At 33.4% G+C, this 26,256-nt stretch overlaps 1 protein-coding gene across 1 annotated transcript; it reads right to left on the minus strand.

Moving 5' to 3' along the window:
- Positions 1–488: 488 nt before the first annotated feature.
- Positions 489–25,192, minus strand: LOC145665845 (uncharacterized). Its single transcript, XM_081732959.1, has 3 exons — positions 24,276–25,192; positions 5,939–6,389; positions 489–1,648 (listed from the first exon to the last, which is right to left on the minus strand). The coding sequence occupies exons 1-2, from the start codon at positions 24,853–24,855 to the stop codon at positions 5,947–5,949; spliced, it is 1,023 nt and encodes a 340-aa protein (XP_081589085.1). The 5' UTR covers positions 24,856–25,192; the 3' UTR covers positions 489–1,648; positions 5,939–5,946.
- Between the last annotated feature and the right edge of the window lie 1,064 nt (positions 25,193–26,256).

The following is a 26,256-nucleotide window of genomic DNA, read 5'->3' on the forward strand; positions in this document are numbered from 1 at the left end:
AGTAACAAAAATCTCTTTTGGCGTGAGTTCAAACCCGGCCCGAGGAAAGTTTTTTTTTTTACATTTTTATAACACTTTTTAAATTAAAATAATACGAAAATAATACTCAAAAATGTGATTTATTTACTTTTGTGCAGATAAGTAGTAGTAGTAGTAGGACCGGGTTAGAAGCCCCGCAGGGCTCGTTTTGTTGCCCTTGTACTCCATGATATAAGGCTCGTTTTGTTTCCCTTGTACTAAATGACTAGGGTAGCGCGTAAAACAGCTGGCTAGAGTAGCGCGCGAAAAAACGTACTTCGGGAGTATTACTCTCCCGAGCGGGTCGTTGATGAAGATAGGCATGGGCAGATCCTCTATTTTATAACATCCTTGCGTTCTTCATTTTCAAATGTTTCTAGCACAAAATGACTTCATAGCTATATCTGATACTTTGCTAACAAAGAAAGAAAGAAAGAAAGAACATAATTGACATAAATTAAGACGTTTATTTTCAAGTTCTTTATGACGCATTGCTACAATTCTTTCTTGCGAGGTCACGTCGAAGGTTTGAAAAAACATAGATAAATATGTAATTGTACAGGACTTTCACATTAATTATATTATTTCTATGTAAAGTTTTTATCTTCTTACATGTTCCAGTAACCAAAAAAAAATTCTACAGCAGATAGTTAATATGTTGCACCATCTATTTCTTAAAAGTAAACATTAAATAAATTATTTAATAAATTAAAAAGTACTCCACATTATATGAAATGATCACATTCCAACTCTGTTTTTATACAAATGTACATTGAATCACTTTTCTAGATGGTCTTCCATGCTAACTACCTTTAAAATAACATGAATACTTTTAGTTACATGTGGTAACTAATTAAAACAAATATGTATTTAAAAGTAAGTCAATGCCCTATATAAATTTAAATATAAAAATAAATTTATAAATTAATAAATTAACTTTAAATTTATGTTTGGTGGTAATACAACATTGATTTTACAATTTTCGGATGAAATCTCCATTTAAAAAGTACTATACGAACAAAGTTTATCAATATTGTTAAATTTAAGATAAAATATTTGATTAAACTAGATCATTTTTTGAACACTTTCTTATACAAAGATCTGTCTTATCAAAAAAACCAATAGCTTTTTAACTTTATTTAGTAAACTCGCAGACAAACTAATTATAAATTTCTAAGGTTCATAAATAACAACATGTTTGAAAGACTCAGCATGACTATTAAAATCATGGAGATTTTTAAAAAATACGCTTTCCTCTCTAAGTTGAATCCTCAACAGATACAACTAGAAAAGAAAGGTACACTTCTTGCTTATCGATAACAAAACTCAACATTTGTTGTAAACATATCGGTCATATATATATATATATATATATATATTCCTTTCATCTTACTTATATTAAAAATAATTTTTTGCCCAATTTTATCAATACGCAATGTCACTTTTAACCAAAGTAAATTGCCAATAAAGGTCATTCTAAAGATACGTAACTGGCAATAGATGTATTTGTCGTAAGCACTTGTTGTTTTAAATATAGGTTTGGAGATAACATACGCTCAAACCACTACATTAAATATTAAAGTAGAAATTTTAATTTCAATACTGCTGTTGTCTCCTCTTTTAATTTAATCTGAAAAATAAAAGAAACTTTTTAAAATATAAAATCATAAATGTATTCAAAGAAAAACATTAAATTTTCAGATAGATAAGAAAATGTTAACTTCAAAATGTAATATGAAATATCTAAATGTTTCCCTCGATTTTTTTCTCATGGCCCTAAATTGCAGGCTATATTACTGCAACTGAAACAGATTCTGCAATATCAGAATAACATCGCGAGACTTCAGTTTATTTCAAGGCATTTATAACGTAAATAGTCAAGAGTATTTTCTTCTCGGATTTTGAAGCATAGCATGGATATCTGGAATTTTCCTTAATTCGTCGGCCTTGTTTTGCTGTCTACGAGTTTTCGACCTAGTTTAATTCAAAATTATTTTTTCACACTTTCCACATCCTGACTACACATTACTGGACATATTTTTCATGAGCACCTTCTTGGTTCTTTTGAGGCCTTCTGTACAGTGGTAAATGTAGTATATTTAGTATTCACAATTTAGGGTACTCAGTCTCAAAATTCAGTGATATTATTGGAGTAAAATACGTTTTTTTTTTTTTTTTGATAAAGTAAACCAACTTATTTGATAATTAAATTTTTGAAATTAAATTTGTAGAAGGCAGTACCATCATTTCAGATTTTGCTTTGGGGAGGTATTATATATATATATATATATATATATATATATATATATATATATATATATATATATATATATATATATATATATATATATATATATATATATATATATATACAAAATTCAGGGAGCAATTCCCTCTGCCCTTTCCAAATGACAAAAATTCAAAGGGAGAGATCAAAAGGGACTCAAACCATGATTACTAAAGTGGAAGACGAAAACAAAGTAACTAATCACTTGATTTTTTCGAAAATCTAGTCGCAAGGGAGAGTCAAAATTTTGAAAAGTGTATCATCACATAAAATTACTTTGCCAACCGGAATCATTTTTAATATAATTAATATTAAATTAGTGTTCACTTTGAGCAGGTTTTCACAATTTCAGGTTTTCAAAGGGAGTTTTTTTTTATTGTTGTTGTTTGAGTCCATATTTCTTTTGAATTGTTGGCTACGAAGACAAAATTTTTGGTATAAGAATATTGTGCTTCAGAGAATACAAACACGTTATTAATTTGCATGAACTCAATATTGAGAATAAAAAGGAAGGATAATTATTAGGGATGAAACGTTGAGACATTTGTTTCTTGTCTTCCCCAAATGTACTTTAAATTTACAATCTAAGAAGTAAAACCTACATCTCTTAAGTGTAATAACTGAATCTTTACCTAATATACGCAATTAACGCTAAGGATCCATTACGGTATCTTCAAAGGCATCTTATCTCTTTAAGGCATCATATGATTAATTAGTCGAATACTCTAGGCCTATGTGTATGTACGTAATTTATCAAGAATATGTTTATAATTTAATAAATTAGACCCGATATCCCAGCGTGTTTTATTTTGTTTGAATTGATGTTTCAAAGACGATACGCTTTCTTTATAATCAAAGTTATAGTCTACCTGTGTACAACAACATAGCTACAAAACTAAAGCTGTAACCCTCATTTTGAAAGCGGTGAATCACCTTTGAAACGTCAATTGGGTTTTTGATATTCCATTGGTGTTTTATTTTATTTGAAATGACGTTTTAAAGACAACTCACTTTCTTTGTTATCAAAGTTACAATGTACCTCTATAAAACAGCGGTGCAGTTAATGAAGCAAAGCTGTAACCATAAAGTAATATATCTATAGTATCAAAGGTTTCAGCTGCTCTTCCCGCTGAAACTGTGGAGACTGTGGCACCGCCACTCGAGGAAGTTGAGTACTACGAACTAAAAGCAAGAACGAATGAAATCATTCAGAGCGCGAGTCTGATAGAATTAGCCAATGAGAAACTTAGCTACTGCCAATAGCAGACGATACAGTTAATTACAACTCTAGCCGATAGTGTCGCAGACTCACTTTTGTTGCACTGTGGGAACGATTTGAATTTCCATTTGGAATATAGGGAGTGGTTCATCAGGGTAATCACTGGCTGTAACTTTCATGATAAAAGCAATGAATTGCTTTTGAAACGTCATTCCAAATGAAATAAGTCTCGTTATTTATTTACTCGCACATTACTTTCATCAACCAATATCAATTTACATTATCCCAATTTACGTCTTATTCCATGGTATGTGATCCTTAACGATAACTTTCGTTTATTTTATTTCAGTACGGTGTTGAATTTTATGTCTCAATACACCAAGGAGATTACGGAAATCGAATGATAATAATAACATGAGTGGTGAAAGAGCAGTACGTAACATCTATGCTTTAAATGAAATTCTAACGCCAAGCAGGTCTCATTTCTTTTTCTCAACTTCAATTGAGGTATTATATTTGTATGGTATAGACATAGATCCAAGTCGCCAAGAACATATATAATTGTTTCAAAGTAATCAATTGTATAATAGTATATTTGAAAATATATCTCCTATTTGCAACTGTTTTCAAATTCTGCTTGTCATAGTCCTGTATCATGTCCTAGCAGGCCCTTGTCCACGAGGGAGCTAAGGGCCGCCCCCCCTAAATTTTCACTGGCCCCCTAAAAGTTTCACGGTAAGCTTGCAAATGAACTATAATATGGTTGAGCCGCCCCCCCCCTAACTTCTACCGCCCCCTACATTTTTGGGCTGGCTACGGACCTGTGTCCTAGTATAGAGTTTCTCCGTATCTTTGGTTGTTTATAATTCCATTCCGTGTTTTAAGAGACCTATGTAAGAGTATTAGTGTTCTTTCATGTTAAAACATTTTTCTAGTATTATCTGTATTATATTTAAGCTTGTAGTAATCATTAGTATTATTAATAATAATTATATTAGTACATCGAATCTTCCGTAAACCTTTTACATGAATTATTCAGTGAATAATTTCTTGTTTTTGTGAACGTAATTTATATTATTCATCATTGTACTAATAATTTATAGTTAAGCCAAAAGTCACATGACCAAAATGCATTTGAAATGAAATATATGTCACTTATGAAATTATTATAAGTTATATCATAACATCAAGTTCCCTAAGTCAAGAGTTCAAAATGTTCTCCATCATTTTCAATGTACAAATTATTTCTTTTAACATGCTGTTTAAGTCAATCATTTACTTTTGCTCTGGGTCGACTGCTAATGAAAACTGAATAACTGCTAGTGTCAAGCAAGTTAGGGTCCACAATGTAGGTTGAAATAATAATAATAATAATAATAATTAGTTATTGTTATAAAAATTGTAAAATATTATCCAGCAGTCTTTCTTGGAGACCATCCAAGTCCACCATCTTGAACTACCTCTACACAACAGGCATTACGACGTGCAGACAATTTTTCTTAAATATTGGCCAATCAATTAGGAATTGCAATAATCATGAACAAGAATCTACATTCAGGAATATCACATTTTATAGTATATTTTTAAGAACACCTTACCGAATGAAATTCCCACCCAACGTCAGGTAAATCCGTAATCATTAACCCCTCAGTGATGCAATTATTTACACCGACACTTGAATGTAAGGACGGAAGAGTATTTTGAATTTTGTACCCTTAACTTAATTCCCAAAGCATCTTCTTTAAAATTAAAATTAAATAAAATTTTGAAAATCGACCCGAATATTTTAAATAATTTAGTAGTTGTGCCACTTCAAGCATTGCAGTGCAAAAGTCGCTACCACATAGGTACTTCAAAGCATGTAAAGAAGTTGGGCCCACTGCTACGGAAGTTGATCGGTACTGAGAGGTAACTATTATCCAGAGATTTATGTTTATTGTTATTACAGTTACTATTCCGCCCTTATTTTTCAGTAATGTCTTCCCTAAGAATTAGAATGAGAATTAGGAATATCGCATATGCAAGAAATTAGTTATTATGACTTCATTACACAAAAATTCACATGACACGTCATTTAATATACCTCTGATATGACTCACTCTGACTTCGTAAGTGACAGAGACAAATGGTAAGAAAGAAACTAATAGATTATGGACTATAGTATTAAAGTATGCATAATGTTAGTCAAAACAATCAAAGCCATTCATTTTTCTTTTGAAAGCTTTGTACTTTATCTATAAGCGGAAGTAAACGAGATAGATTAAAAAAAAAAAGGTCAAAATAGTAGATTGTATTGTATGCAGTTGAGAGGATACTACCTTTTAAAGAGAGGTTAATGGCCAGGTTTACGTGAACATAGCTATCCATATTTAAATTGTATTTGTGGTAAACATAAGTCTATATTTAGAACTTACCCAATTAACTACTGGTAAGACATTTGACTAAGTCCATCTTCACCCATCATTGCTACTCGTCTGTTATCGTTAGAAATGCCCGCTTCTCTGTCGTATTCCGTATGTCCTCTGTACGCTAACTCATGAGGATCCCAGTAGGTGTCCTTCTCTTTGAAACTCCTGTGATAACCACCTCCTCCACCGTACGACACGACGGTGTAATCATCGTCTTTCGCAGAAAGCTTCTTCACAGCAACAATTGCCGAAAGCACAAGGGCAACTGCACTCAAAATCAACGCCTTCTTTGCTATAAATGCCATTGCTCCCATCTTCATCGCAGCGATAGTGCCAGCTTTGGTCATCATGGCGATCATCACACCACCGTAGCCCTTCTTCCCGCCTTTCTTGCCTCCTCCAAAGCCTCCAAAGCCTCCGCCTTTGCCACCGCCAAAGCCGCCGCCTTCACCTCTGGCTGAAATAAAATTTTAGAACTAAAGTAATGGTACAACTTGGAAAACAATAACTACTAAGATTCAAACAATAGTATTATGATTTCGTGCACGCTTCTTTAATCCATTTTAGGATAAAATATAGAATCTTGCAACGATAGCGTGTAGAAATATGTATATGTTATTAAGGATAATAGTCTATATCTTATGATATCATTTGCTATGGACAGTGTCATATGGTATTATTTTCTACTTTTGTGGCCAAACATGTAAAAACTTGTTCTTGCTGGATAGTTCTTTATGTATAGTATGAGAGGAAACCATAGTCGATATATGTATGTAAGTCGATGTATAAAGAAGATTAATTATAAAAATAATAAGTTAAATGCAGTCCACGAAGAGATACTGTAGGTAACACGATTTCTTGTGTTGTCACTGGGACAGTTGGTATATGAAACGAACTCAGGGCTATTATATAACCTAAAACGTTATAATCTCCTTCACGCGGTAATACGTAAATGAAACAATTTTGTCATTTTCAGTTTCAATTAATAAAAAGGCTCCAAAATAAATTTTCGGTTCCAAATTCTATGGCTGGTAGGTAGAGAAAGCAAAGGCTGGTATATGATCTACATTTATTATCAAATAGATATATATTACCTTAATATATTCATTGTTAATGGTTCCTTCTTCCAGAAATTTAAAGGAAAGTTAGAGTTTTCTTTTTCATTATAATGGTAATAAATCAGCACAAACGTTAAAATGCTAAGTTCTATATGACTCCCATAGAACTCCCATGCTTGATATTCATTCATAGCTGGAATAATGGTGTCCTTATTTCCTGCCAGGTCATGAATGGCTATTTTTTTTTATATGAAAGCTTGAGATGAAAGGTCTGCTGTGAACATCTCTATATATAAAACAAAAGGCCTCACTGACTGATCAACGCCTAGCCAAATTGCTGAAGCTAATCTAATGTTTAAAAAATGGTTGTAAACCATTCAGAACTAAATTATTTTGATGATAAGGATGCCGGATGTTATTTCCAGAAAATCTGCAAGTGTGTGTTTTCCTAAAAATTACTTGACTTGAAGGTTCTGTTCTTTCTTTTCTTCCTGTTTCTCAAAGATTAATCCTTAATTACTCCAAGATACGCTGCAAGTGTGGGTTTTCTTAAACGTTACTTGACTTGAGGGTTATGTTGTTTCTTTTCTTCTTATTTCTCAAAGATTATTCCCTAATACCGGTAGTTATTTCCAGATAAGCTGCAAGTATGAGTTTTCCTAAAAATTACTTGACTTAAGAGATATGTTCTTCCTGTTTCGCATAAATGTGTGTAGTTAACTTGTAAAATTTTCTACATCATTGGTATAAATTTTACCATTATAGATCTACCTGAAGGTGGGAGGCTAAGTTTATATGCATAAGAATATAGGAATATATATATATATATAACACTCTTGAATCAGTCCGTGCATATTACCAGAGGACGAATTCAGGATCTTGCATGTTATTTGTTATAGCTTCATCCTAGTTGAAAATTTAATTTAGGAATATCCTTTATGGGGGTATAATTATAGAATTGGATTGCCACCACAGGTAATGGTTAAGATATTTATTCACTTCCGGTATAACAGTGTTTCATAAGCAAATTTTGTGGCAAATGAATAAAAACCAACAAGGAAGCGAATAGTTAGTGAAAGATGATGAGAGAAAAATTACTCAATCTATTTCCAGCTAGAATTGAGCTGAGGATTATACGAACCGAAGGAATGTGTGGTGCAGTTACTAGGGAAATTGTAAAGACATATTGGGGGCACGTTGGTTCAGTGGTAGAGCGTTCATCTCTGGTGCGTGGGGTCCCTGGTTCGATCAAAGCTTGCGCCAAGTGGGCTTTGTGGTGGACAATCACCATGCTTGTGGGTTTTTTCATTTCCTTCCCCTTTATTCATCTCACCATCGCATTCATTTCTCATCATCACCGTCTCCTCTAGCCTAGCCGGCATTACTGTGGAGCGTAAACCATAAAGATTTCATTTTGTAAAGACATACAAGTATTTTGCGACGAACTTTCGAAAGATTTGGTTATTTTTATGTATTTACAAGTAGTGTGCACTCGTGTTAGATGTGTGTGTGTGAGTCGTTGTTGTTGAAATATCCGTCACTGTTAGAAGTATGTGAGTCACCGTTAGATGAAGGCAAATAATAGATATTATCTGCTATTATTATTTTTACATACCTAGGTATACAATATATAAATACGTATACAATTGTTTGAGCAAAATAAAAGAAACTATCAACTGTATCAGATTAGTAAGGAAAATGATATTTACTTTCTAGCGTCATAAACATTCATTTCTTTCGAAAACTACGCATGAAAATATACTGACAATCATTTTATTTTGTTCAGTTCGATGTGATTTATCGATTGATATATAGTGCATATGTAATCTTTGAAAATATTATAGCTAAAGCAAAAGTTAAAGTTAATGAGTTAATCCTAATTTGGGCTATATCTCATTAACCATAATTTAAGAGTTCATCATAATTTTGGGCTATACCTCATTAACCATACTTTAAGAGTTCATCATAATTTTAAGCTATACAGTATCTCATTAACCATACTTTAAGAGTTCATCATAATTTTGGGCTATATCTCATTAACCATAATTTAAGAGTTCATCATAATTTTGGGCTATATCTCATTAACCATACTTTAAGAGTTCATCATAATTTTGGGCTATATCTCATTAACCATACTTTAAGAGTTCATCATAATTTTAAGCTATACAGTATCTCATTAACCATACTTTAAGAGTTCATCATAATTTTGGGCTATATCTCATTAACCATACTTTAAGAGTTCATCATAATTTTGGGCTATATCTCATTAACCATACTTTAAGAGTTCATCATAATTTTGGGCTATATCTCATTAACCATACTTTAAGAGTTCATCATAACTTTGGGCTATATCTAATTGACTGACATTCTGCTAGTGCTATAACGAAAAGAAAAAATAATCAGTTTCATCTTAACAGATGACGTAGTTGTACAGAATCAATTTTTTTTAGATTTGCCAAAAATTACATTTAAAAAAAATGATTTCAATAACTACGCCTGAAGAGTTACACTCGCAAATATAATTTTGTTCAGCCCTATTGATCGGTATTATGTCTTTGTATTTTTTCTTAGTTATATGCCAATATTATTGGATAATTTATTTATTTATTTATTTTGCGTGGAAGGTACTTTTTCTTGAAGAGCTAAAAACTTAATTCTAAAATGGCAATTGTTTTTTAAATTAATGACAAAGAACAAGTTGATATGACTTTTGCTGACAGTACACTAAAGTAATGAGGGAGTATGATCTTTTTTTTAAGATTTACACGTGGGAAGCGCCAGGTAAATGTGTTACGCTAAAAGAGGAGAAGGCTGTTAAATTTCCTCTCCTGAAAACTGTCAGTAACTGTCACGACTATAAAAGTTCTTGAAAGTTCTGCTATATGTAGTTAAAGAACAACCTCCTATAGCGTTAGGCTTACTAGTGTGCAGATGCGGAATGTTAGTTTAATTAGCCTAGATATTGACTTACGATTTGCTTAAGAAGTTTTATGAATTACTTATATAAAGAGATGTAAAGGGAGACGAAAATTGACAATTTAATATTGTGAAAGATTATACTTTAATGTATAAGACTTAAAATTTTTAAAATTTAAAATAAGGACTAAATTGAGTAGAAAGTAAAAGAAGGAGAGAAGAAGGGATTTAACTATTAGGATAGGATATGAGCACTTGCTTCAATTATTTTTGTTTGATAATTCTGTAGTTGTTTGACTTTTACGTCCCACGGTAATGCCGGTTAGGCTAAAGGAGACGGTGATGATGAGAAATAAAGGAAATGGTGGAATGAATAAGGTGGGAGGAAACGGGCGAACCCGAGAAACCCACACACTCGGTGTTTCTCCACCACAAAATTCACTTGGCGGAGTCTGGAATCGAACCCGGAACCCCAAGCACCAGAGTCTTTAGTTGTAAATGATGAAGAGATTTTCTGAATTTGCTGCGAAACTTTTTGATTTGTATACAATGGAATCAATGCTATAGTTGATGATTGGATTTTAAATTTAGTTCAATCTGCAAAAGCGATGAATGGATTGTTGTAATTCGGCTTTATGATCATGTTTGGATGGGGGCCTGGATTTTTTTATGGGCTACTTCTGAGGTGATAAATTTTGAGTTTTTTTTAAAGGTTTGAACGGAATTTTAGCCTCTAATAGTGGTTATTTGTTTACTTTAGTTTTAATAACACAATTCATTCAGAGAAGTGTATTTTAACAGTTTTGATGGGAGAAGACTATGACATTTCGGATTATTCAACCCTAAGCCTAGTGCAATACAAAGAAATGTACCATGATGGTTGAAGGAACTTATGTTGTTTATTGGCTTTTCATACAAAGAATGAAATGAATATAACGATTTTACAAGTACTTGTTTGGCAATATATACACTGAGAAAAAATTGTATGTGGCGTACGTAAAATCGTATGTTACATTTGTAAATCCTGTAGTTTTGGATTTAACGTATAGCAAACGTATAAGTGAAAACACATGTTTTATAGTACATTCTGTATAAGTGTTCCATCTGTACGTACTTTCCGTATGAAACAATATAGGCGATCAGGATCTCACATACAAAGGGACGTATATAATATATATCTGACGAAGGTAACATACATATATGTATGTAATATAAGGAAGACTGTAAGATATCAAACATCCTACAACGGAATGATGTAACATCTAAGGGCAGTGCCTATGTAGTATACGGATAACGTATGCTCCCTACTGATTTCTGTAGGAAGCAAGAGGATTCCGTATATTTGTACATTATACCGCTGTCCGGAGAACGGATTTTTCTCAGTGTAGTTTAAGTATTTTTTAAAGATGAATTGATTAATCAAATAGATTTGAAAAATACTTTTAAATTATTTAATTTTAGCAGTAATTTAAGTAGTTTAATGAATATGTAGTTGTAATTACTTTATAATAATTTTACAGTATTATATGGTATTGCACACTAGTTAAGCGTAACTACACATAAACAACTTACATTTAAATCACTCATATGTCTATACTGCAAATAAATCATTATCAAATATATTACTAGATGTATATTTTAATACCAAATACAGTTTCGGAAGAAATGTCAATATAAATACATACGTAAAGTGTAGACAAGATACATGAATACTTAATATAACCCTGCAAAAAAGCATATAAATGGAACATCATAATCTACATTGTACACAATTATTAATCTTCTTTAAATATGAATTTCACGTTGCCATGAATAAGTGCTTATTCATGCAACTACCCTCCAACGGTAACGAACTATGAAGATAGTTCTTTCTTCCACGAACTTTTTCTACAGAGAGTTTGTTAATGTTTCGAGACTACGCGCAATTTTCTTTCGAATTATTATCAGTTATTTCAACATATCTTTATCTTGCATTGAGAGATTTTATTTTCATCCCACCTTTTAAAAATTATCTCAAAGCTTAGTATATTCAAGCAGCAAACACTAAAATTATCGTAATGATGGCTTCAAAATGCACATTTTATGGTACACTTAAGTAAGGTGTTAAAATAGGAGAAAGTATCAGATGAAATTGCTATTGGAAGGAGAGTTCTTCCGGGATGTTGCCTCTTACCAACGTTAATTAATATCTAGGTGAGTTCTATAGGAACATTGCCTCTTGCCAACGTTAATTAATATCTAGGTGAGTTCTATAGGAACAACCTCTTGCCAACGTTAATTAATATCTAAGGGAGTTCTATACGAACATTGCTTCTTACCAACGTTATTTAATATCTAGGGGAGTTCTATACGAACATTGCCTCTTACCAACGTTATTTAATATCTAGGGGAGTTCTATACTAACATTGCCTCTTACCAACGTTATTTAATATCTAGGGGAGTTCTATAGGAACAACCTCTTGCCAACGTTATTTAATATCTAGGAGAGTTCTATACGAACATTGCCTCTTACCAACGTTATTTAATATCTAGGGGAGTTCTATAGGAACAACCTCTTGCCAACGTTAATTAATATCTAAGGGAGTTCTATACGAACATTGCTTCTTACCAACGTTATTTAATATCTAGGGGAGTTCTATAGGAACAACCTCTTGCCAACGTTATTTAATATCTAGGGGAGTTCTATACTAACATTGCCTCTTACCAACGTTATTTAATATCTAGGGGAGTTCTATACGAACATTGCCTCTTACCAACGTTATTTAATATCTAGGGGAGTTCTATACTAACATTGCCTCTTACCAACGTTATTTAATATCTAGGGGAGTTCTATAGGAACAACCTCTTGCCAACGTTATTTAATATCTAGGGGAGTTCTATACGAACATTGCCTCTTGCCAACGTTAATTAATATCTAGGTGAGTTCTATAGGAACAACCTCTTGCCAACGTTAATTAATATCTAAGGGAGTTCTATACGAACATTGCTTCTTACCAACGTTATTTAATATCTAGGGGAGTTCTATAGGAACAACCTCTAGCCAACGTTATTTAATATCTAGGGGAGTTCTATACGAACATTGCCTCTTACCAACGTTATTTAATATCTAGGGGAGTTCTATACGAACATTGCCTCTTACCAACGTTATTTAATATCTAGGGGAGTTCTATACTAACATTGCCTCTTACCAACGTTATTTAATATCTAGGGGAGTTCTATAGGAACAACCTCTTGCCAACGTTATTTAATATCTAGGGGAGTTCTATACGAACATTGCCTCTTACCAACGTTATTTAATATCTAGGGAGTTCTATACTAACATTGCCTCTTACCAACGTTATTTAATATCTAGGGGAGTTCTATACTAACATTGCCTCTTACCAACCTTATTTAATATCTAGGGGAGTTCTATACTAACATTGCCTCTTACCAACGTTATTTAATATCTAGGGGAGTTCTATATGAACATTGCCTCTTACCAACGTTATTTAATTATTTAGGAGAGTTGTACAAGAACTTTATTTAATATCTAGGGGAACTGTATAGGGATATCGACTGTCACCACAGATATTTAATATCTAGGGGAGTTCTATAGAGATGTTGCCTCTTGCTAACATCATTTAATATCTAGGAGAGTTCTATAGTTCCAAATTGTAGAAAGGTCCAGTTATATGTAACCTGCCAAAAATTGTCTTTCTGCTATGCACAGTTGCTAAGTTATAAAGATTTTAACTTATCCATCACTATTTAATATGTAAGTTGATAGGTGAAACAGTGACGTCATATATGACGTCGTACTGAAATTTGGCCCAAGAATGCCAAGGTGTCATCACTTAGAATTTGAAAAAAGAAATCCCATTTTTTTAGAAAAAGCAAAGAAAAAACTTTATACCACATGTTACGGTCCCCATTCCCTAAATCTGGATTAAAATAAACTGGAAAGTTGACAAAACTTTCAAAAATGCTGCTAACTCAGGCTTTTCTTTAAAACAAAAATAAATAAATAAATAAATAAATAAATAAATAAAGCTTCACTGCATTACTTATTTTACATACAAATCTTTTAAATAATATAGAATAAGACAACTTGCAGATGTTAGGAAAAACGGTAGACGACATCTAATAGAAGAATTTGAGGTCTATAATTTTCAAAAATGGCGCAATATCTCATTCAAAATGTAAGCTTAAATGAGATTAGTTTTCAAATATGTTAATAATGGTACCCTTTCAATGATCAGCTTATGACGTTCATTTCATCATAATTATGAAAACTATATTTGTATTCATAGTATCCACAGTTCTCTATAGCACTTAAGTTGGGCAAGACAAGGGATCAACCCTGCCTACTGTATAGACGACATGAGTTTGAGTCTTAGACCAAAAGAAAAGCAATTTATAAGCCCAGTCAGAATGACAGGCACAATTCGGGAAGCATTAAACCGCAGAGACAGTATGATATAACTTACCTGTTGGAATGTTTAGTTTCCATTACTCATCTTTCCACGGTTTTTCTTTGCGTATATGTGAGTCATTTCATTTTCTTAACAATGAACTTGGCCACGCATCTTGCCTGTAAGTCATTTAAGATTAATTACTGCCTCACCGCAGAAGGGTGCTTGACTTTTGAGGAAGTTCTGTTGGATGACCTACTGTCACCTCAAGGTATAGTACATAGTTTTTTTTAATTTTTTTAAAAAAGTCTGACATCCTTCGCATTAGAGCCCCTCAACTTCATTCGTCGAAGGCTGATTCCAAATATCCTCTACTACACAGCGTGACCATTCTTGGAGTTGGATGCTTCATACTTCTATGTAATTGTCTTCATGACGGTAATGCAATTATCTTACATTATCTCTTTTCTGACCGTGTTACATACAGCAAACAGCTGTTATGTTTATTTAAATAACAGTGGCCATTAATGTCTAATTAAGTTGAGATACAAAATGGATGTTATCCTAAAATGTATATCATACAACACACATACACACTAAAGAAAACATCATCATAAGTATTAAGCCTAGAACGCTCTTATCTGATGCGATGGGTCCCTGTTTCGATTCCAGGCAGCGCCGTAACTTGGATTTTTTCTGGGGGCAAGCATGAATACGTGTATTTGGGCCCCCTAAAAAGTTGTTTTTCTAATTCTTGGGCCCCCTCTTTCCATCTTTCTCTTACCCTTTATGGAACCCCCACACGGCAAGATCTGTGAGGCCGTTAGTTACGCGCCTGGGCCCGTTCCATAATAACAAATTAATTAAGGGGACAATATTGACAAATCTCAAAGACATACAAATAAATATCATTTCTAGGGCCCCTAATAGTAGACATTTTTTACTGAAACGGACCCACGACTCGTTTTCGTTTTAATTATCTTTGTATGCTGTTTTGTTTATGTAATATAGTGAACCTGTTTGATGCTTCATTTATCATTTCATCTTCGTATCGTATATGGAATAAGAAAATTTTGTCTTAAAGTGGGCCTCCTATCAAACAGCGGAGAGCTTCTCTGGGGGCAGTTGCCCCCTGGCCCCCACAAGGAACGGCCCTAATTCCAAGCCATGTAAGGTTGTGGTGAACAACATCATGTTTGTGGATTTTCTCGAGATCTTCCGTTTCCTCCCATATTGTCATTCTACGAAATTCATTCACAAAACATTTAACCTTTAATTATCCGTCTCCTTTAGGTTAAAATGCATAAACACGAGACGTTAAAATAAAGATTTCATTTAAAGGTTGTTACATTTTGCAATCACTAGCTATGTAAGTTATGCTAACAAGCAACCTACAGAACAAGGCAGGATCAGATCGGACTCAAACTTCGCCCAGAGGACACATAATAAAAAAGAAGAAAAAATGCCAAATTGGAGCTGCCCCCATCCAGAAACACCGGAGATATGCTCCTCAACATAACGCACCACGCGACAATATGATATAAGGTAAACGTCGCAAGATATCCATTTATGTCGAAAACGGAAAGGATGAGCAACACCAGAATGATATCAAAATATTTGATATGCTATAACACTGACTTGACGGCCATCTTGAAAGCCGCCATCTTGGATATAGCGTAAGGTATTGAAATGAGAAGCGGGGTATATGATATTTCAATGTAAGGTAAAATGCAAAAGGAAAACCAATGATTTAACCGCAAAAAACAGTGTAATAGTGTGGGCCGGACGAAGGGTGGAAGACTCGGGCAAAACAAACGTGTATTTGAAGGACAGAATAATAGGGCAAGACCCCACGACAAGGTACGCGACAAGTAACTGCAACAGTATCTGTGCATGGAAGTGCATCCGCCTTGACAGATTATGCCTTTCGAGGATATTAGGATTCCGTTTGGGACAGTGATAACCACAGTTGGAGAAATACCAGATCGGCAATATTACGCATTTGTTCTAATGAGCAAATATTAAAATTGTCTATCAGTGTACTATGGTTTTCAAGTAGCAGCCCATAACGTACTTGAACAAGGAAAATTGGAGGAACGTCGGGAAAGTTTCCTCCAGAAATCTCTCCCATCAATTTTGGACCCCTCTGGAGTGGCTCATGATAAAAGCACACAATCCAAATGTATCTCGAAAAAATACTATAGGGGACAAGAAATGTGTGTACAAAGTTTTGTATTGATAGACAGAATAGGTATTAGGAGAAAACGTGTATTGGTATACAAGCTTTTCCCTCATATCTATTTCTTGTTTAATGAACGTTAATTTCTGCATGAACTTACAGTATCTTTGTAATGTTTACCGAATGGACTAGGTTTGATGTCTGGATGACACGTTCATGTCCGTTCCTTGTAAGAAATTTTGATTGAATATTTTCAATTTGTTGACGATATTTTTGTTGAGAGGGGTTCCAAATCACAACAGCATATTCCAACTTGGTGCATACATATGAATAATGCATTTCCAAGAGTGTTGCAATATTTCTGAAGTCGTTACCACTTCTAATTATGAATCCTAATAATTTAAACGCATCATGAATATCACTTTTGATGTACTTAATGAACTTTGATTTAGGGCCAAATGTAACACCTACATTTTTAACTGTATTAGGTCTACTTATAGAACAATTATTAAGCTTATAATCATATTGAAGGGTACTTTTGTTTCTGCTGAATGATATTTGTGTATATTCACTCCAAGTTTGTTATAAACACCAGTTCGCATTACTCTCTAAGTCGTGTTGTAAATCAAGACAATCATGCACAGAATTTATCTTGGCGTATATTTTGAGATAATCAGCGAACGATAATTTTTCACTATTGGGTATATGATCTGGAAGATCGTTGATGCCTTTACAGAAATGTGCCACTTCCGCAAGGCTGATCGAAAATACGATTTGAATTTTACAACCCTATCCATCTACCTACAAGGATACTACAGGATAAATTGAAGGAGAACAGGATTAACAAATATATTGAATACACACGTAGATGAAGGCCAGTGGCGGATTTAGGCATCTTGCGGGCATATTCAATTTATGGCCGGAGGGCATATAGAGAATTTGTTCAAAATGGACGTTGGGGGATTTGTAAAAAAAAATGATACTTGAGGATTTGGCCATTTTTGCGCTCGGGAGGTTTATTCATTGGGAGATTTATCGAAGATGAAAGTTGGAGATTTTGTCCATCTTCGCGTTTGGGGGATTTGTCCTAGACACAAATAAAGTCAGAGATGAAGCATATTCTTGCAGTACTGAATCTCCTCGTGTCAAGAAATTGCTTCTCGCTGTTTTTTCACTATGGCAACCAGTGTTAAAAACGGAAATGGTATATTTCCAATACGTCCACTTTCAGTAGAAGAATAAAGATCGAAATGAAACTTCTTCTTGGAACGCTGAATCAATTAAAATATACACTTCTCGATGTCTTGCCGCTTTTGTTTTATAAAAATTAATGTTGAATCGGGAGTGTAGAAGATGCCAACCACTTGTGTAAAGTAGAGGGTGGCCTAAAAGTAGGTATATACCCGTGCCTTGATCAAGTATAACATTCTATTTTATGAGTTTATTTGCTTTATTTACTCTTCCGAGTTTAAGGTGTAAGTAAAAACACATTAAGAACAAATAATAAACAAACTAACTCTGCGTGATGGATAACAATAAGAAATGATATAAAATGCAGTACGGTACTGTATGCCTACTTTTGGGCCACCCTGTAGATAGATTATGATGGAATATGTTCTTGGATTCGATTACAGAAAACTGCTTGTCCTTATTTGTTATCGTTTTTGTTAATGGACAGCAATATTGAACCCAGAAATAGTAGTAATCTTATACTACTTCCGGTTTTAGTAGAGAGATGCGAGTGAAGATGATTTTTTTTTTCTTCAGACGCTGAATCGATTTTAACAATCCGCTTGTCACTATATGTTACCCTTTTCGTTGTGTGGTGATCAAGGTTGAAAACGGAAATATTTAATTTTCACTACTTCCGATTTGAATAGTAGGTTAACGGATGAGATGGACGTTATTATTGAGACGTTCAATCAATCGTACTGTACGATACTCAAGCCATCTGTTACAAATGAAACTGACGTTGAAGTATAACCTGATCAAAGCATAAAACTATAAGAAAATAACAGTACATAAGCAGAGTTAATAAAGATATAGCCCAACCAATTCATAAACTTTAAATTGTGTATTCAACTATAATATTGTCTAAAGTTATGACATATTAATTGTTCGAGTTAAACAAAATGACATGCTTTCGGAGAAATTCTCATGCGTGTTTTTTTGAGAAAATGGAGAAAAGGAATTTTTATGGTATTAAAAAAAGTATTCATCGTTGAAAACCTGCAGTTGGTAGTTTTTTATGATGCTGGAATATATATATATAAAATTTGTATATTGTATACGATCAGTCGTTCTTTCAGAAAAATATTCCGGGGGGCACAGCTGGTACTATTTTGTTTATTATTATATTATAGACTTATTATTTTGGTCTCGTCCGGGGGGCACTCTCAAAGCTCCGGGGGGGCAGTGCCCCCCAGAAAAACATGTCTGGAAGAAACACTGTATATGATGCCCAGCTTGTCAGAAATAAAAAGCAACCAAAGGATCCTAAATGATATAAAAGAGAACTGTTAAGTAGGATAAAAAGAAGGAAACGTAACTTCACAGAATACCTAACTGGATAAATAGTTTCATGAAGAAAAGGAAAGATACCGTTCAAGAAAAGAGAAGAACGACCAAGAGCATTCTATCCTAAAGAACGTGATGAGAGAAGTTCATTATTCTAGTAACACTGATCTTTGATCTTTAAATTTTACGTGCAACTCTATCCATTACGACTCTGGAACTCACTAAAGGAATAATTAACACTTTTGAACAGAGTATAACTTTTATTTATTAAAACTAAAATACAGTGTAACGGTTTCAAGAACTTAACGTTATCTCCATCAGACACTAACTGAAAGAGATATCTTCAGAGGATAGAAATATATACTAAAAATGAAAGTACTAAGCTTCATTGTTCGAATGGGAAACCACCTGAGTCGTACTTCCAAGGGCATTTTACGTCCCACTGTTATGTCAGGTAGGCTAAAGGAAATGATGATCATGAAATGCTGGAATGAAGAAAGTAGGAAGAAACTAGGAATCCTGAGAAAACCCACTAACACACTGTTTTTCCACCACAAAGTTCACTTGCGCGAGCTGGGATCAAACCTAGGACCCCATGCACCAGTGATGAATGCTCCACCACTGAGCCTCCACGGCCCCCTAATAATATCCTATGAAGCAGACACCTGATTTAAAGGAGTTTGTGGCTACAACGACAAGGTTTTACCTTTATGTAGATTATAATGAAATAATATAAAATATACATTGTACACTGTTAGCTAGCATATTGTATTCTATGGTTGTTTGATTTGTCCGAACAGTGACGACCATACTACTTACGTATACCTAGGTAAATAAATGATAGCGGGTAAATTGGCGGAACAAAATGGTGGGAGAAAAACGAATAATGGACATCATATTTTCTACCAGACACTTGCGTGACCTTTGATCGAGCCAGAATTTTCTCACATCAAAGATGAACCATCTACTACTAAGCCACCATACGTTCCTAAGTGTCGTCATAGAATGCATTATAGAAGGAAAGCTAGGAGGGAACAAAAACTCTCAGAACACTAAAGACAGTTAAAATTACCCAAACACTTAGAAATACTAATTCTTAGCATATTAACTATTTCGCACAGCTCTGATATTCCTGTATACTTCATGTACCTTTCTAAAGTCTTCCGAAGAAAACTTGGTACTCGTACGTACATGCAGTGGTTATTCTTCCAAGTAAGAGGATATAATACCAGGAAATTTCCACGATGTGACTTTGTACATAGTACTTACTTTAAAAATAAAAATAAAAGTTTATATACTGTTAACACAGGTTTTCAATTATTTTTAAATGATAATTTTAAACATAATTTTAAACATAACTGAATTAATTATGTATAATTAGATTGTACGGTTAGAAATGACAAGAAATTCAAGAGTGATTGATGTATGATTTATATGATATGACGAACTCTGGATGAATACGTTTATAGATTATAGGGTACTTTGAAGAGAACTATTACAGTTAATACTATACTATACTAATATAGTATATAAAAAATATACTATACTAAGCAAGCATAAGTATTGTGTATGCGTGAAAAAATTATTGATTTTAAGCAGGGGCGGATCAAGAAGGTAAAAACTGGGGGACAGCCAGAACCCAGACTACGATACGTATCTCTCTCTCTTTCTCTCTCTCTCTCTCTCTCTCTCTCTCTATATATATATATATATATATATATATATATATATATATATATATATATATATATATAACTTAAATTATTTTTGTCACTAAAAATGAGAGGCCTAGGTCCCCCTGGTCCAAAACTAGACGATTTATGCCCGTTTGGCCTTTTCCCGTTTCGCCTTATGCCCTTCCCTTAACACATATTTTGATAGGCAACCGATAAGGATGTTATCTTAAGACGAAACGGGAATTCCTGTTTGACCTTTTCCCGTTTCGCCTTATAACATACGAGGGAATTTTCACTCCTTATCTGTAACAAAGAGGGATTTATTTTATTTTCAACTGCACCCTCGCTTCTATTTCAGACAAATTGAACCCAAATATCTTTAAAGATTTGTTTACATTTTACACCGAGTACAAAGAGTCCTGATTCCCTTACCCAACTTATTTTGATATCAGAGATGTTGGTGGGATGGGCGGAAGTTAGCAAATCACAGGCAAAGGGCACTGTAGCTATCCTTTTGTGTTCATATTTTCTCTGTTGTCTCATAGTGTGTGATGAAGCCAATTTGTTATGTGTTGAAATTCTTACACATAGAATATTGCTTTGTTCAGTAGGCCTAAATAAATTATATTTCTAAAAACATGTAAAAAAAAGCAAGTATTAAAGTATTAACCACATATGTAGACTTAAATATAAGTAAATAATAATAAAAACACAACGTATAATTTAAACTGTTATTCTACTTGATCAAGGCACATTTCTTATCTTATTTGAGGTACACTCATGTAGAAATAATTGTCGCATATCTATATTTGTCTTCTTGTAAGAATATAATTTGATAATTATTTTGCAGGGTACTTTTAATACTAATTCTATGTGTATAATAGGGAAATGTACATTTATGGTAAATTTCATAGTAGAAGAATTATAAATATGAAAATTAGAATGAGTAAAACAAAATGTTGCTAAATGGACACGAAAGTTTTATTTTCGTTTTATTGTTCCTATTTACTGCTCTTTTGACATGAAATTTGCCACATACATGTTTTGTCGATGATACACATACTAACGTTATAAGAAATACCAGACGAATTCGTTATCAAATTACATTCCTACAACAACATATTTATAGACATACGACAATAATTTTGGACATGAGTGTACAAATACAAGTTTTCCTGAGCAATTGCTTCAGTATGTAATATACAGTATGTTTATAGAAGACGCAGGTAATCCGTTGAAACAGTAATAGAAGTACTATATACTTATTCTTATGTTTATTTCTCTATATTTGCTCAGCTAACATTTTACTTAAAGTCTTTGTAAAACTATTGGCCAACATAGTCATAACATAACTATACCTCTTACTCGCTTTGAATTAAGGTTCTATTAAACTTTAAAAAAAAAAACTGACTCAAATAATACATTATTCTAAATATTTACTTTGATTATACTATGTTCTATTCGTTCAAACGTAAACACTACTAGCCTTACAAATGTTTTGCAAAATGACACTAAATTTCCCTATTATCATAATTTGAAAATTCTCTTCTCTGGTGCGTAAGGCGAAACGGGAATTCCTAGCATCACAGCCTGAAGGAATGAAAACGGGCATGTGGCGTAACGGGAAAAGACCAAACGGAAAGAGACCAAGCTAGACGCACTACTCATTTTAAGTTGTCCTTAAGGTTAATTTAATTTAGTTTTTGAATTAGAAAAAAGTTTCTTAATTAGTTTCCTCTTGTAGTGGATCAGAATTGGGATTTATTTCTATCGAATTCTTAAAATTATATGCTTACATTTTTAGGAACTAAATATTTGTTTTTAGATTTGAAGTAAAAACTCAAGGTTTGAATTTGACTTAGAAATTTTGAGCAAAACTTTATTATTATTATTATTATTATTATTATTATTATTATTATTATTATTATTATTATTATTATTATTATTATTATTATTATTATTATTATTACTTTAAGGCCGATTTAAGCTTTTGGTTGAATTAATCTTATGGAGATTTATTTCATTATAATTTCAAATTGTCTGGCTTATGCTCTTATAGAATAAGATACTATATCTGTTTTTCTAAGAACAGTGGTGTGATCTGTTTTGTTCAGTCTATTTTCAATGATACCTATAACAAAGATCCTGTCCATATTTTATCATTAAGGGTCTTCACTACAGCGAAATTAAACTGCCGCTAATATTAGTGTTTTTCTGTAATATCTTCAGAAACAAATAAAACATTTGAAAAGCAGAAACGTAGTGAACTAGACAATACGATTTTGCATGTCATACCATTATCACAACTCATCTATCTGCTTTTGATTTGCAACTGTAGATAGATTTAGCACTTTTTGCGGGTTCTGTAAATAGCGTCATAGCAAAAGCATATAGGTGAATTGTGGTAAAGGTATCACATGCAAAATCATATTATCTAGTTCACTACGTTTCCGCCTTTCCAATATTTTTATTTGTTTTGAAGATATTACAGAAAAACTCGAATATTAGCAGTAGTTTAATTTCGCTCTAGTGAAGACCCTTAACTAGCAACAATATGGTTAATCTATTTCTATTAAAGAATTGTATGGTCATCTTATCTTCACTCTTTTTTCTCTTCCCTTGTAGGAGGAATATAAAATAATGTTAAAACGTCTTTAATTATTTTAATGAAAAGACTAAATACAAAATTTTATGTGTCTAGGATTTCTAGATATGGTCATCCTGTAATAACAATTGTAACCCCGCCCTTTTTTCTTCCCATCTAGAGGAAATGTTTTTAAAAAACGGTTAAACTTGTATCTAATCATTACAAATGAAAAAATCATATTCCAAATGTCATATCTTTATTCTTCAGAGATTTGGAGATATGGGTATTTCACTATAATAATTGTCACCCGTATTTTCCGCCTTTCTTGTCGAATTTCTATAAATCCTTCCTTTGTGGGTACCTCACGTCACAAATCCTATGCAGTGTCAAAATTTTTACTTTCTAAGTTAAGTGGTATGGATTGGGCGTTGTAAGTCAATCAGTCAGGACTTCTTCTTTTGTATATAGAGAGTTGTCTTAATTAAGTCAGTGAAGAACGATCTTTTTCCTCAATAGGAAAACTTTGTACAGTTTAAGGAAGTGTCTAGTTTTGCTGTTTAGTAGGAGTAACTGATTATATGTCTTCTAGCATTACTAAAAGAATTGATATATTTAACTGTTTCTGCAAGAAATTTACCTAACACCCATTTAGATATTGTTAAACGTGTATGCTAATCCTAAACTATTTTATTGTATATGGGAACAGTTTATATCTTCAATGTGTTTTTGAATGTGTACCTTTCAATACCATATAGGTGGACAACATCATCTCCGTGGGTTTTCTCGGGATACTCCGTTTCCTCCCACTTTCTCATTCCACCATCATCCACTTGCTTTGATCATCGTCTCCCTTAGCCTAAAGAACATAGTCGTGGAATGCTAAACTGAAAAATTTCATGTCATTTTGATTTTCGAAACTATATAATAAAACAATATAGCTTTACCTATAATAATCAATTTGAAACATACATTTAATTTGAATAAAGTTTTTAATGTACTATGTTCATAAACGGACTCACCTGTTTCTTTTTCTTGCGGGAGTTCAACTCCAAATTCGAGATTGCCTTCCTTATTAACCTTTCCTGTAGCAATAAATTCAGACGAAATTGGTGTTTCGGGAATAAGAACTTTCAAAGAATGTGTCTGAATAAAATTTGTCACAGAATTCCAAATTGCTGAAGTAAAATGCTCAAGATTTCTGGAGCTGGATGTCTTCTCAATATTCTTCGTGTCCACACTTTGATCACTAGAATTGTTCTGAACATCTTTAACAAAAGCAATTCCTTCCGTTATTGGAATGAAACTTTGAGACAATAATCTCGCAATATTGGAAAGAACAGTGAATTTGAAACACGAAACCGAATCTTTCAGTCGACATTCAGGCATTTGTTCGTTAGTATTTTGTTTTTCTGAATACACTGGATCTCCAGAATGTCCAAAGTCTGTCACTTGACTCTCTTCAGGTTCTAATTCTACCGGATAATGAGAATATTCAGAGTCACCACCCTCGTGCGTTTGCGAACACATTATTGAAACAAGCAAGACAATGAATAACCTTATGAATATTGCTGAGGAACCTTGATAACGTGAGACTGCCATTTTGCTTATTCGCAAGTCCTGTTGGCTAATATACGAGCTGAATTGTCTAAAGTAAAGATCTTTTCGTCTTATTTTAGAGATGGTTATAATCCCACGCACTTAAGCACACATGTCACATCATTTTCTTGCCTTCTTGCGGCTGTCACTTGCCGGTGAGTGAACCCACAAATTATTCTGTTAAGGTTTTTATAGTTCTACTGCATCCGTGGAAGACACACCCCGGCGTGACGCTTTTCTGTCGTTTGGGTCAGCTATCAGCGAGTGTGACAAAAAACAAACGACTCGTGATTTTTGCTGCAAAGCACACTAAAGATGCACACAAACTACATCATCCATCAGCACACAGTATGTGTGGGAGAGTGTGTGTGTGTGTGTGTGTGTGTGCACTGTACCGAAGATCTGACCTGCCAAATCCGTTACACGAAAACTTTACTCACGAGAGTGGCTGATAGTTTGAAGAATGAGGTCCCTGATGTTCTTTTGGTGTCCTTGATGCCAAACAAATTGAGTAAAATGTTACACAGCAAACCAGAGGGAGTAGATATGGTCTGTCGATTATTTTTATCACTTGTTTGCCTTTCTGTGTCTTTGAAACAAAAATTTGGGTCTCTGATGTGTTACATTTTATTGCAGCAAGTACGGATATAAGATGTTTACTTCACAAAAAAAGAAGGAATGCAAAGCTCATCAGAGCATTCTACCATAGATGGTTTAATTGTATCAGACTTCTTTTCCCAATCATGTTATTCTTCCATTTATGACTTCAAAAGTATGAAAGAGAAAACCCACGCATTAAGTGATTAAGATTTTGAGATGCAACTCCAGTGCATGGAATCCAAAGTAGAATGTGGTTTAGAAATGCAACCGTGCAAGCCATACAACCACTGAAATCCACATTCCTTCTTCAACATTTAACAGTACAGCGAAGTTTCTTAATTTTCACACTCTTCTATAGACTTTCTTCCAGAAAATTTTATTCCGGAGACTGTAACGTCATTTGGGCCTTCAGACGGAGGAAAGCAATTGCCCCCTGATATTTAATTTTTCGAATTCCGAGTTTTTTTTTCTCACCCCTAAAATGATTCCATATTAGACCAAAGCAACCTTCGAGAAAAATTAGCTCGATTAAATAATACTAAACCCCAAGTGACCTGAAGAGTTGAATGCATTCACAGTATATACAATATGAGGCAAAGGTAAACTGTCACTTTGGAAAGACAATTGTAAGTTAATAATCATATATTATGGAGGTAATAATTATTAAATGATTACATGCATGGGCGGCGATTAGGGGGCAAGAGGGGGTATTGCCCCCCCACTTTTTTGAAGTGACGACCAATTTATATAGTTTGATCTGGAAATATAAACAGGGTGTCCACACAATTTGGAGAAAAGATCTCT

This window comes from Thermobia domestica, chromosome 12 (genome assembly GCF_964235325.1).
Source record: "Thermobia domestica chromosome 12, izTheDome1.hap1.1, whole genome shotgun sequence".
Taxonomy (NCBI): domain Eukaryota; kingdom Metazoa; phylum Arthropoda; class Insecta; order Zygentoma; family Lepismatidae; genus Thermobia; species Thermobia domestica.